General features: G+C 49.3%; 1 protein-coding gene across 1 annotated transcript in view; it reads left to right on the top strand.

The window, feature by feature from the left end:
* Window positions 1–12,546, top strand: part of Ptgfrn (prostaglandin F2 receptor inhibitor) — a 71,088-nt gene that overhangs the window by 32,233 nt on the left and 26,309 nt on the right. Inside the window, exons 3-4 of the mRNA XM_059265965.1 lie at window positions 2,650–3,063; window positions 6,890–7,270. Coding sequence (XP_059121948.1) covers window positions 2,650–3,063; window positions 6,890–7,270 — 795 coding nt within the window. The remainder of the gene's footprint in view (window positions 1–2,649; window positions 3,064–6,889; window positions 7,271–12,546) is intronic.

Below are 12,546 nucleotides of genomic sequence, written 5' to 3'. Positions count from 1 at the left end.
CTGCTGCAAAGAGACTCAGTTTCCCCTGTCCATCGCAGTGATGGTGTCTTACCTGATGATAGGCAGAGGGTGGACCAGGTGACCCCTGGGAGCCTCTTTTTCTTTCCCAGTATAATTCTAACGCATCCTGTGGCCGGTGAATGGTAGGCACCGTGGTGTGGTCACCTGTGAGAGCCCGGCTCTGGAGCCAGCTTGCCTGTGCAGTCGGCTCCTGGCTCTGCTACTCATCAGCTAAATGGCTCCTGGCTCACTCCATGCCTCAGCTCCCTCTGTCCAACAGAGCTTGCCTTAAAAGGTGTGGGGACAGGAGAGCTAGCCATGCCAGGCCTCTCCCGCCATGCCATAGCAAGTATTCAGCTTAGAGACAAGCTGGAAGGCATGCCTAGGAGGTTCAGCTTTATGGGAGAAATAGATAGTTCAAAGTTCCTGTCTTTTTCTCCGGGACCCTCTTGAGTTAATGTCTGTTTGCAGCAGAAGTTGTACTTGCTGTTTATAGACGATGAGACCACGTGGTTACAGCTGTTTCGTGAACCCAGCTGTGCAAAGCTGACATCATAGGTGTCTGGAATATCTTGGGTTTGGGTTTTCCTTGCCTCATAAGTGCTGTTGGACTTGCTCCCGCGTTCAATTATCTGAATCCCGTGAAGAAGATAGGACAGGCTACTTCCCTCATTCACACATGAGATGGGAGTGCATAGGTTAATTACTTGCTTAAAATGACACAGCTCATTAGTGAATGAGCAAGAAGAAGCTGTTTTCATTTGAGGCTAGCAAAACAAGAAACATAATTATTGTTATTATTAGTTGTACATTTATTTGTGCCCTGCTTTGTTTCTGAAAATATTTGTATCAGGGCAGGAGTGTATATAATTACCTGGAAAGTAGAAAATGGTAATAGAAAAGGAGTGGGCTGATCCAGGCACCCACCCGGCCATGGTTGGTAGAAACCGATCCTGCTCAGCTATTGCTGTTCCTTCACCAAACCAGGAGGGGATGAAATGTCAGCCACACCCATCAAGTAGGAACCAAAGCTACCTCTTCCATCCTCCCATGAAAGGTACAGAATGTAGGTGGGTGTGGTGGCATGCACCTGTAAACCTAGTGCTTGGGAAGCTGAGGCAGGAAGATTGAAACTTTGAGGCTAGCCTGGGCTAGTTCAAAGCCAGCTTGAGCTACATAGTGAGACTCCATGGCGGGGGTGGGGTGGGGTGTTGGGGATTGGGGTATAGGAAACTCAAAAGTTCAGTGGTAGAGTGATTGCCTAGATATGTAAGGCCCTGGATTGGACTTCTAGAATGGGGGTGGGGTGGGGGGGCATCCTGACCTTTTTTTTTCCTTGCAAGTCTTCCCCTAAGGCACTTTTGCGCTGAGTTAAGCAGACAACAGATCACCCCTCCCTCAGGTCGACACTCTTGTGACTTAACTGTAAGAAGTGGAGGGTGACAGAGCCCCTACCCCTCCCTAGTATCTGCCTGTTTCCTCACCCGTCTTTGAAGGCAAGAGAGGCAAGAGGAGGCTTTTCTTGGCTCAGGAGAGCAGAAGGACCGTGTGAGAGAGGCTGGCTGGCTGCCCAGGTAGAGTCTCTGGCAGGAGCCAGACGTGGTCCAGCATCTGTCTGGCCTTCAGCTTCACAGGTCCTGAAGCTGCCTCAGTGAGGAACTGGCCTTGAGAGTGAAGCCGTGCTAGCCACACTCATAGACTGATGTATGTGCTGGAAGGCCGCTCTGTTAGGTCTGTAGAAGAGGTGGGCCTGTGGGAAGTGTTCTTCTGAAGGGGCAACGTTCCTGTTGTCTGAGTGTGTAATCAAGGGGAAAGCCAGAGAGGTGATGAATTGTGATGCTCGAAGAGCCACACATTAGCTCCTGGTGAGCTTGGAAGGTTTTCCCAGCCCTTGGTAGACAGCCCCCACCTGACTCTTACCAGATCACCTGCATCGGCCGCCGTCACTTCTCCTGAACCCGCCCTCTTTTCTAGACTGTAGCAGTGGTGGCTTCTCCCCCGTTGGTGCTAAGAATTAGCAGCAGAACGGTCAGCATTTCTTGGCCCCTTTGTGTCCTGTGGATGTATCCTACTCAGGACACGAGCCACAGGCAGCTCCTGCCATCATCTCTCCCTGGAGATCTTGAGTCTTGGCAGCTCACTTGTCTCTAGAGTGCAGGCTCCCTCCTCCAGTCCCGTGCCCTAACCAAAGTATTGTTTGGGCATTGTGCCAGTCTGTTTCATCCTGGTGCCGGGCACTGTCCTGTCCTGCCACTCTAGGCGCTGTCCTGGCATTCACTGGACTCCTGTTGGCTCCGTGAAGCAGGTACAGTCATCATCCTCCTTTCTGGGAAACTGAGGCACAGAGCTCAAGGTAAACCTGCATCATGGTGACCGAAAACACTCACAAACCCATTTTAGCTGGAGTTTCATTATTGTCTCTTTTTTCTTTTCTGCTTTTCCAAGTCGGAAAGTCAGTTGAGATTGTGGGTAGATCAGAGTAGATGACTTGCCTCTCTAGGCCTTAGAACCAGAAATGGAGTGGAGGAATCTTTCTTAGGTAGCTGCCGTGGCTCAAGGCCAGAGTCATGGAATAGGTAGCCTATTCCTTCCTTATGGGATAGGACCAATGGTGACCACTGACTGACACCTTCCCTCTGTCCTTCACAGTGCTGGCAGATGCCCTGGTGGTGGGCCCCAGCTCCCGGCCTCCTCCAGGCCTGAGCCTGCGTGAGGGGGAGCCTTTTGAGCTTCGATGTATCGCGTCTACCACGTCACCGTTGCACACTCACCTGGCCCTTCGGTGGGAGCTACACCGCGGCCCAGTGCACCGCAGCATCATAGCCCTAAGCCACGAGGGCAGGTTTCACCCAGGCCCTGGCTATGAGCAGCGCTACCACAGTGGCGATGTACGCCTGGACACCGTGGGCAGCGACGCCTACCGCCTCTCTGTGGCCCGGGCGCTCTCTGCAGACCAGGGTTCCTACCGGTGTGTGGTCAGCGAGTGGATCACAGAGCGAGGCAGCTGGCAGGAAATCCAGGAAAAAGCTGTGGAAGTGGTTACCGTGGTGATCCAGCCGACAGGTGAGGTTTTGAAAACGGGTCACTCAATGATTGGGACCAGCGACCGGGTACAGGACTAGACCAGAAAAGGGCTAACCCCGCTTCCCCTCGTTGGGTAAGGGGAACAGAGTGGTGTTGGTAGCCTGGGGAAGAGTAACTGCTTTGAGCTGTGTGCTGGTACAGTTTTGCCTTCCCGCAGACCTGGGAACCTGGGCTGTTGCTCACTTTGTATAGGAAGGTTGCTGTCTGACTCAGAGGCGAAGAACGACGTCCTGTCGGGGCCCACCCGATGTTCCCTGGAGCTGTGGGTGGATTCGTTCACACCTGCTACTTTGGCTTTTGCTTGTTCACTATTTCCTTGAGTCCTTGGGTGTGCCTTGCCTGGTGGCTGTGGTGTTGTGTGTGGATGGCTGACTCCAAACCTCTTGCCAGTGTGGCCCTCCTGGACGTGCCTTTCCACCCCCATCGGGTGCACCATCCCCGACCGAGTGACACACTCCCCGTGGATGAGGTCTCTTCTTGCTTCCTGTGCCATGTATACTCCAGAAAGTCCAGCCATGGTCCATATAAATTAATCTTTGTCCTGTAATTTGCAAATATACCCCCTTTTAAAATCTCCGACTACAGAAACAAGACAGAAGAGACGTATTACGGAGTACACAAAAACAGAAGAAAAATGAGAGAAAACAATTATTGACTTACCCTTCAACAAGCATTAGGAGGGAGCCTACTGATTTCCATACTCTGCTTGGCCCTGGGCTCAGAGCTACTGCAGGCTCAATCCCAGGTCACTGGAGCCTGAAGCTTCAGTGAGGACAGAGTTAATGTCACTGCTGGGGATATCTGGGCATGCTTGGTTGTCTAGGAGTCTAACATCTTCAGATCGCAGTCTCCCCCGCCTCCTGGGAGACCTTGGCTGGACTCACTCCCTGCGCAAGAATGTGAGTGTGTGGCCTGCTCTGTTCACTGGGAAGGAAAGTGGGAAGCTGTAACCAGTGATTGTTTTTGTAACTTGCATGATCCTGGGCAGCATTCCCCACATCTGAAAATGAGTGTGACTATCTTCATGAGTGACTTGCGGCAGCCGAGGTGTGGCCATTACTGTGGGCCTTGGCTCCCTTGGCTGGAAAAATGACTTTCCAGATGGACTAAGGTCACCTTCTTTAGCCAAAGTGACTGTCTGGAGTCTGCCATAGGAAACCTCTAGCTATTCAATGTTTACCAAGCAACTACTTTACTGAGGCAGGAGGGCTGAGAACTTAACTTGGCCCAGATTCACCATTTAATGGAGGGATTTCAGTCGGAAAGGTGGTGCTTGTTTTCAAACATACCACAAACCCATAGCTTCTAGTTACATGACTGGGACTCAAGGCTGCGTCATGCAGCTCCATCCTGAGGCTGAGGCTGAGGCTAAGGCACCTCTTTTCTAGTTTTGAACTCAGAGCCTCCCACTTGCTAGGCAAGCACCTATGGCTTAGCTGTATTGATTGCCCTTTTTATTTTGGGGTAGGACCTTGCTAAGTTACTCCAGCAGGCCTTGAACTTGTGCTCTTCCAGCCTCAGCTTCCAGAATAGTGAGGATGGCAAGCTTGCACCAGCATACTTGGCCTTGTGATCTTTTCCTGTCTGATGGGCTCTTTGACAGCCTTGTGTAGCCCTTAACTCTCTTAATTCATGAAATGTAATACATAAGGTGACGGGAAAGAATTATACTGGAGTGGTTATCAAAATATCTTTAAGACAAATTTGTTTTATACTAAATTATACTTCATTATTAACACATGAATAATAAGCCATATTGGCAGGCCTAACAGCCCTCTTAATTTCTAGGGAGCAGTGAATGCAAATGTTGTTTCATATGTCTACAGCTCCTGTCAAGTGGTGTATGACGATCTGTTATTTCTGTTGAGGACCAAGCCCCTAAGCCATCCTGTCCTGCCTTGTTGCTTTTATAAAGGGAAGATTTGTAATGTATCAGCAAAGGTTCATGAAAATGAAAATAGGAATGGATCTTCCCATCCACATGCCCAGACTCCATGTGTAGTCCACTTGGTAATAATGTGTAAATTCTCTGTGCACTGCAGGTTAAGAATCCCTGTGCGCGAGGGCTGTGAGCTCGCTTGCGCGTGCCCACCCCCTTCCCTCTCCTCCTTCCTCTCTCCCTCCATCCTCTACTTATTTATGTGTTTAGACAGGGTGTTACTGGCCTCAAACTCACAGGCTTATCTTGAACTCACAAAGATCTGCCTGCCTCTGCCTCCCAAGTGCTGGGAGTGCAGACACGTCTCACCATCCCCAGATGAGGGATGGTCTTTTGTTTATTATCAACCTGTGCATGGGTCACAGGTGCTTGCTCACATCCTCTGACCACAGTGGCGTTGTAAATGGCACAGAGCCGCTTAGATAGCAAAGCTGTGTCACCCATGTGGTAGGTCCTCCCTATGGTGGGAGTGGCTGGTGATACAAATCTTAGTATGTAACTTGAAGATTTAGCAGTAGTCTACAAGAGAAAATCTGGATTGCCACAGGCTTTGCCCAGGTCTCCTCTTGCATTCTGAATCCTTGGAACTGTCCACCCCCTCCCCCTCCCCCACTCTAGTTCGTCTCCCATTGCCAAACCCTTCAGTCTGGAATACCAGGACCCATGGTTACTGATCGGACAGGTATTTAACCGCTTTCACTGAGATAGTGGACTGCACAGCTGAAAAGTCATTGCTGCCCATATTCCTGGACCCTAGGAATGCATTTCTTGATCTATACAGAGGAGAGAGCGAAGGGCGAACCAGACTTTTAAACTCTTTTTCCTCATACTGTGTCTACCCCATTCTCTGTCATGTGTTGGGATGGATGTTGAACTTGGCTTGGAACAGTTATTTGAAGTAGCGTCAAGATTTGGAAGTATTCCTGTGGAAGCAGTATCTGTTGGAGGGCATGGGCTTGGTGTTTTCTGGACACTAGCCTTTGCCCCTGAGCTTCCTGGGAATGGCAGTGGATGCTGAATGGGTTCTGCTGGAAGGTGGGGACTGTGTCTCAGTTGACTCCACTGGGAGAAGTTGGCTGTCATTGAGCGACAGTTCCCAGAACATCATTGTAGTGTGAATTTTTCCTCTCTGATTACAGATGTTCGACATTTTAAAAACTCCCTGAATAGAATAAAATATTTCCATTTAAAAGCTTTGACAGTGGAATACTAAACGAGACCTTCCTTGAATCTGTGACACCCAATACTTTAAGGCTTCCCTTAAATATAGGTTACTTTTAATTGTCCACAGTCATGAGAGGACAGTAGCATGGAGAATGCAAAACTCATTGGGTTTGGGGTTTAGAGTATGTCTTATGCTTGACTTTCAGCTGGGCATGTCTAATGAAATGACAGTCTACATGCATGACATTGTGAAGGACTGACTCACAAGGAGAGTTGTCTGGTTTCACTTTCCTGGCTCATCTGTACAGGGTTTTCCACCCCCACCCCCAGGGTGCTGGAGCCAGTGATGGTAGAGGAGGGCTCTACCATGGAACTGCTGGGCTTCAGCCTCCGTATCAGTAAGATGACCATAACAGTACCCACCTCACATTGTTAATTTCAGAATTAATGTCCAGTAAGTACATGAAAGCAATGTAAGTGTTTGCTGGTGTTCATTGCTTCTCTTTTCCAAAACCAATTTAGTGTGTGTCATGAATTTATTCATTAACTATTCCTCAAGTGCTTTCGACTGCACAAAGCCTTCTAATTTTAACACAATAAATCAGCTTAAAAGGAGGTGATCTAGAGGGTGGTAAGGGGAAGGGAGGGTCTGGAAAGGGCAAACCGCTTGATCACTTGACGGACTTGTTTTTCCTCTTTTAGCTCTGCAGTTGGTTGTGCCCAGGACAGTGTCTGTGACTGAAGGAAAGGACCTGGACCTTTCTTGCAACATCACAACAGACCGCGTGGATGATGTCCGACCCGAGGTGACATGGTACTTCAAAAAGACACCCGATGCCTCCTTGCTTGCCTCCCACATGCTGGCTCGGCTGGACCGTGACTCCCTGGTACACAGTTCACCACACGTTGCTCTCAGCCATGTGGATACCCGCTCCTACCATCTACTGGTGCGAGATGCTAGCAAAGAAAACTCTGGGTACTACCTTTGCCTTGTGGCCCTCTGGGCTCCTGGACACAACAGGAGCTGGCACAAGGTGGCAGAGGCCATGTCTGCCCCGTCTGGTGTAAGCGTGACCTGGCTAGGTGAGTAGCTTGAAGAGCGCCTTTTAAGCTGTCTGCCTAATCCTTCCTGTGCACTCGGGAAGCCCGTGGTATGCTGGGCATTCTGCCTCATTTAGATGTTTGGATCAGACAAGTGTCCTTGAGCTCCCTGTCTTCCAGGCTGGAGGGAAGCATGATGGGATGAAACAGCCTGGCCAGCAAGGGAAAGTGTGGTGATGTTTGTTCCAGTACCTTTGATGGAGAATGTGGGTTCCTTTGTTGTTAAGAGCCACCTGCCTGTGAGAGCTGAGCTGAATGACTCTTGGCAGTGGCTCTTTGTTGAGGGGAGAGACAGCCATCTTCTTCTCCTTACTTAGGCCTTTGTGCCCTGGGCTAGTGCGTCCTGAAGCGCAACAAGAAAGAGCAGTCACCTCCTCCAGCTACTGAGAATGTTCTCTCCTCCTTCTGCCCTGGAAGCCCACAGTGGTTTTCTGTGCAGATACAGTTTAGAGTAGTGACCATCCACCTCCCTGTCTCTCCTCAGGCTCTCAGCCCAGGTGCTGCTCCCTTGGTGGAGGGGCAGAAATGTCATCTCACCCCATGTTTTATAGCAGTTTGTAACATGGAAAGATGACTGATGTGTCTTCATAATGTCACCCCATTGTCATGCATGTGATCCCTTATCACATATGTGATTGTGGTCATGTTCTGCATTGTCAAATGTCAACTGATAGATCCTCATCTTGCCATTGTGTGTGCTCCCTGAAGAGTGCTCACTTTATCATGTGTGTGCTCCCTTGGGACTCCTCACTTTACCATGTGTGCTCCCTGCTGTCCTCACTTTACCATGCATGTGCTCCCTGCTGTCCTCACTTTACCACATGTGTGCTCCCTGCTGTCCTCACTTTACCACGTGTGCTCCCTGTTGTCCTCACTTTACCATGTGTGTGCTCCCTGCTGTCCTCACTATACCATGCGTGTGCTCCCTGCTGTCCTCACTTTACCATGTGTGTGCTCCCTGCTGTCCTCACTTTACCATGTGTGTGCTCCCTGCTGTCCTCACTTTACCATGCGTGTGCTCCCTGCTGTCCTCACTTTACCATGCATGTGCTCCCTGCTGTCCTCACTTTACCATGCATGTGCTCCCTGCTGTCCTCACTTTACCATGCATGTGCTCCCTGCTGTCCTCACTTTACCACGCAAGGTGTCTTCACCTTGTCTTCCATGTGATTGCTGTCTTCCGATTCCCGCTATGTGCTCGCCCTAGGAATGATTTGACTCGACTTCCTGCGTGCCCTCTTCCTCATCTCTTTTTTCCTGTGTCTGCTCACAGGGAGGAGTGTGTCCTAGCCCTTCCTGTTGTTCATCAAGGCCTGTAATTGCAGTCCGGCTTAGGAGCGATGGGCCTGTGGGGTGCGGCTCGCTCGCTCGCTCGCTCGCTCGCTCGCCACGGCATCATTTCCCAGCGGCCAGGCCTGTGGTCAGCTCTTCTGTTTTCAGTGCTGTGGGCCTGACAAAGGCATTTGAGTTTTCTTTAAGGAGGCAGCACAGATCTTAAAGGCCAGGAAATGACTTCCCCCTCTGCCTGATGCTACACCTCCTCCTGCATGTGCACGTCTTCAGCTCCCATATAGTTGTTCTCTACCTTCCAGAGAGGTCCTCTACTAGCTCAAGGGTGAGCTCCCTGTCTGGCTGTCCTAACAAGCCTCTCTTTGGCACAGATGGGAACTTGGCAAGTGGTAACAGGGGGTTGCAGGGGGAAGAGTCCTTAGAGAGTAAGCAGTAGGAAAAGTCAGGGCTGAGACGGGGTGAGCGGGGTGTGGGGGTGCTAGCCAGCCCCACGAGCAAAATGGAGCTTTGATATCTGGAGGGCGAAAGGAGCAGGCTTATCTGGAGAGCTTTCATTCCCACAGTCAGAAGCCTGCGCGAGCGAGCGAGGCGCACTGTGAAGTCCTGAGCTGGAACAATGCTGGCCCAGCTAGGACTCTCCTTAGCAACCTTCAAAATAAAACAGATGTTGTCAGCACCAAGAGCAGAGTTTTCATCTCTGGAGTTGAATCTGTCTCCCGGCTCTGATCCTGGTGCATTGTGTGGCTCTGTCAGATTCCCACTCTGGCTCTCTCCCCTCCTCTCCCCTCCAACTTCTGAATCCTAGCTCCAGGATTTTTTTTTTTTTTAATTCTGCCTGCACTTCAATTCGAGGGCTTCTTTGAAGTCCTGGTGTATTGATCCCACATACCCTGGGGGAAGTATAGGCACTGTCAGACATCAGGGGCAAGCTCTGGGAGGGAACGGGCTTTGTAACTGGAAGGGATTTGTCGGTGACGTGTTCTCCAGAGATTGAGAGCAATAAAGAGGCTAAACTGTGGGAAAGACTCCTTTATTATCCCAAGGATCCTGTCACTTGTTTTCCTGCAGAGTGCCGGCGCCATTGTGAAAGTCAGCTGTGCGCATCTCCAATGCGATAGAAATCCAGTAGAACCCATCCCTTCCCGTGCTTACACCGAATAGGTGCTCCATCAGCATTGGCTGAGTGGGGGAGAAAATGTCAGCCCCAACCTACAGATCACATGAAACCTATGCAGATAAAAACCAGAAATGTATGCGGGCAGAGCCACGGCTTAGAATATTGTGTACACGGGAACTCACCAGGAGTGTAAATACCATGGAAAACAACTGTGCTCTTCTCTTTCTGCCTCTTAAGTCTTCCTCCTCTCCCCTGTCTATGACTCATGCTTTGCAGCTGCTTGGACACTCGTCTGGAGACGACTCAGGCCCAACTACAGCCACAGGCCTTTAGTCACAGTCTGCAGACTGCATTCTCTGCCCAGAAACTGAGGCAACCAGCTGACTTTAAATGTTGTCTCTAGAAATGTAGTTTGTGCATTCCATCAAATACAATTGAGCCTGTGTAGGATAATGAAGATGTGACCAAAAAAAAAAGCCAGGAAGATAGATGACCTGCTTAGTGTTGTGTGACATGGACTGTTGTCACAGAGGCATTTTTTTTTTTTTTTTTTTTTTGCGGGAGGGGGATGAGACAGGGCTTCTCTGTGTGACTCCCCTGGCTGTCCTAGAACTTACTCATTCCGTAGACCAGGCTGGCCTTGAACTCACAGAGATCCACCCGCCTCTGCCCCCTGAGTGCTGGGATTAAAGGCACGTGTTACCACCGCCCAGCTCACAGGGGCATTGTTAAGAAAGTTGGACCCCTATGCAGATCTGACACAGCACTCAGTTTCGCACTGGACATGTTAAGAATTGTAATTACCGTTTATTGGACACTTACTTTTTCAGGCGGTGATGGAGAACTTCCCATGCACTAAATGGTCAGGCGGGAAGTGCTATTGACCATCTTTGGAAAATGTACTCTCCCCCAGTGGGAGCTAAACATGAGGCTAATTTTTGTTTGGGAATGGCTTACAATTATGGCCTGGGTTGAGTCTGTCCTAAGCATTGTTGTCGTATGTGGGGCACATCTCTGGCTTTGGAAATCAGCTTCACCACCTGAGATGGCCAGCATCAAGTCTTCAAGATGAGCTGTTCCTGTTTCGTCTTCAGAGCTGTGCCGATTGATGAGGGGGTGGGATGGTCGTCTCAGGTCGGTAGTGTTACATGGGCCTGATAGTGATGGTCTGAAAAGTGAAAGATCCTTCGTAGCAGGGCAGGGAATTTTTTTTTTTTTAAGAGGGTTTAAAAAAGATCTTTTGCTACGATTTGTGTCCACCTTTGAAGGAGGAAAAGATACAAGTTGGTTTGCAAAATGAAGAACAAAGCAGCCGACATAAAAATATAATCAAGATCAAAGGGGGCGAAGAGAATCTAAGAATAGATATTGCGAGGTGGTCGGGAGGAATTAGTTGCTGCATTTGGGTGCTGAATTTGTGAGTTTGGAAATCGAGACAAAAAAGAGACGTGATTATCCAGTTCTCTGAGGAAAGAAAACATAAACTCTTTCAGAGAGGCAAACTTTTTCTTGGCACTGAATTTGTCCCATGCTCTTTGATTTCGGGGGCAGTGGATAATAATTTAATAGACAGTGCTTGCGACTGTTCTTTTCCCAAAGGCCTTCGGTGATTGTTCAAATGGATGTTTCTTATACCCACACTTTCTCAGAGCTGAGGGTATGAGTTCTAAGTGTGGAAAGGAGTTTTTCTCGCAAAGAACTTGAATGGCTTCAGGAAACAAATGTTGCTTTGTGTTGATCCAATTTAGTGTATGGCTAAAATGTAGAGAGCCGAGCAGAAAGGCCAGTTAATCTGCACATTAAGCCGTCTCTCTCTGCTATCAGATATCTTAAACGAGCCTTTGGCAAGAGTTGGATACTAATCAGTTTATGGTTGAGCTCTCTGCCCAAAGTACCAGACTTCTGCGGTGTTAATTAGAGATGGTTCCAAAGGCTTGGGATGGGGCGGGAGGGGGCCAGAGCTGAGCTCCACTGTTCAGTCTTAAGAACCTGATTTGCATTCTCCCTCACTGGAGAACCATCCCCTCTTCAGCAGTGTGCCAGCAAGGAGGGTAATTATTTTTTCTTTAAAAGGACTGTTAATCTGCTAAGTACTTAGAAGAAATTCGAATTCTGTGCTGTCTCTAGGACATCCTGTTTAGATCTATGGAATTTATAGCATGGCTATTGCCCATGTCTGTCCAGGATTATTCCAGAAGTGTAAGTGGTGGAGCATTGGTGTCAGGGAGACGTGTGTGGTTTTCTTGGTTTAATAGGAAAATGCATCAAGTGCTTAGCATAGTAGCTGGTGGTTATATGCTTGGTACGTTCTTTGGTGGTAGTGGTGATGATTTAGTAGTCCTTGAGGGTCTTCTCCACCAAGTCGTTAGCCAGTTGGATGTAGGTGTATGTGTTTGGGCACCAGGGATTCCAGCATGGAGGAACCGGGAGTGTGTATCCTGGAAGTAGCGTTCCCAGGAGGTGCTGGGGCACAGGGGTTGAACTAAGCACACCCAGCCCTTCCTACTGTGCTCACAGATCTGGAGTTTTATTTCCCTCTCTGAGAGGAGTAGATGAGGATGAAGAGAGTCGAAGGCATAGGTGTTCCATTTGAACCATCGTATTGCTCTGAAATGGCTAATGCTAACTTCTGTCGTGATAATAATTCTGCGTAGGCTCTGCAGAGCAATTCCCCCACCGCAGGACTGCATTTGTAGCCACCTCTGTTTAAATATTAGAGAATCTTTATTAGACAAATGACCGTGCTAACTTTTTGACAGTCGGCTGTGCGTTTGACTCCTCTGAAGTACCTGTCCGCTGCAAGGTCCACAGACGGAGAATGTTTCTCTAACTGGTGCCTTCCATCCTTTCC

This window comes from Peromyscus eremicus, chromosome 6 (genome assembly GCF_949786415.1).
Source record: "Peromyscus eremicus chromosome 6, PerEre_H2_v1, whole genome shotgun sequence".
Taxonomy (NCBI): Eukaryota; Metazoa; Chordata; class Mammalia; order Rodentia; family Cricetidae; genus Peromyscus; species Peromyscus eremicus.
The sequence above is the reverse complement of the archived record's forward strand: the minus strand, read 5'-3'. Positions and strand labels throughout refer to the sequence as shown.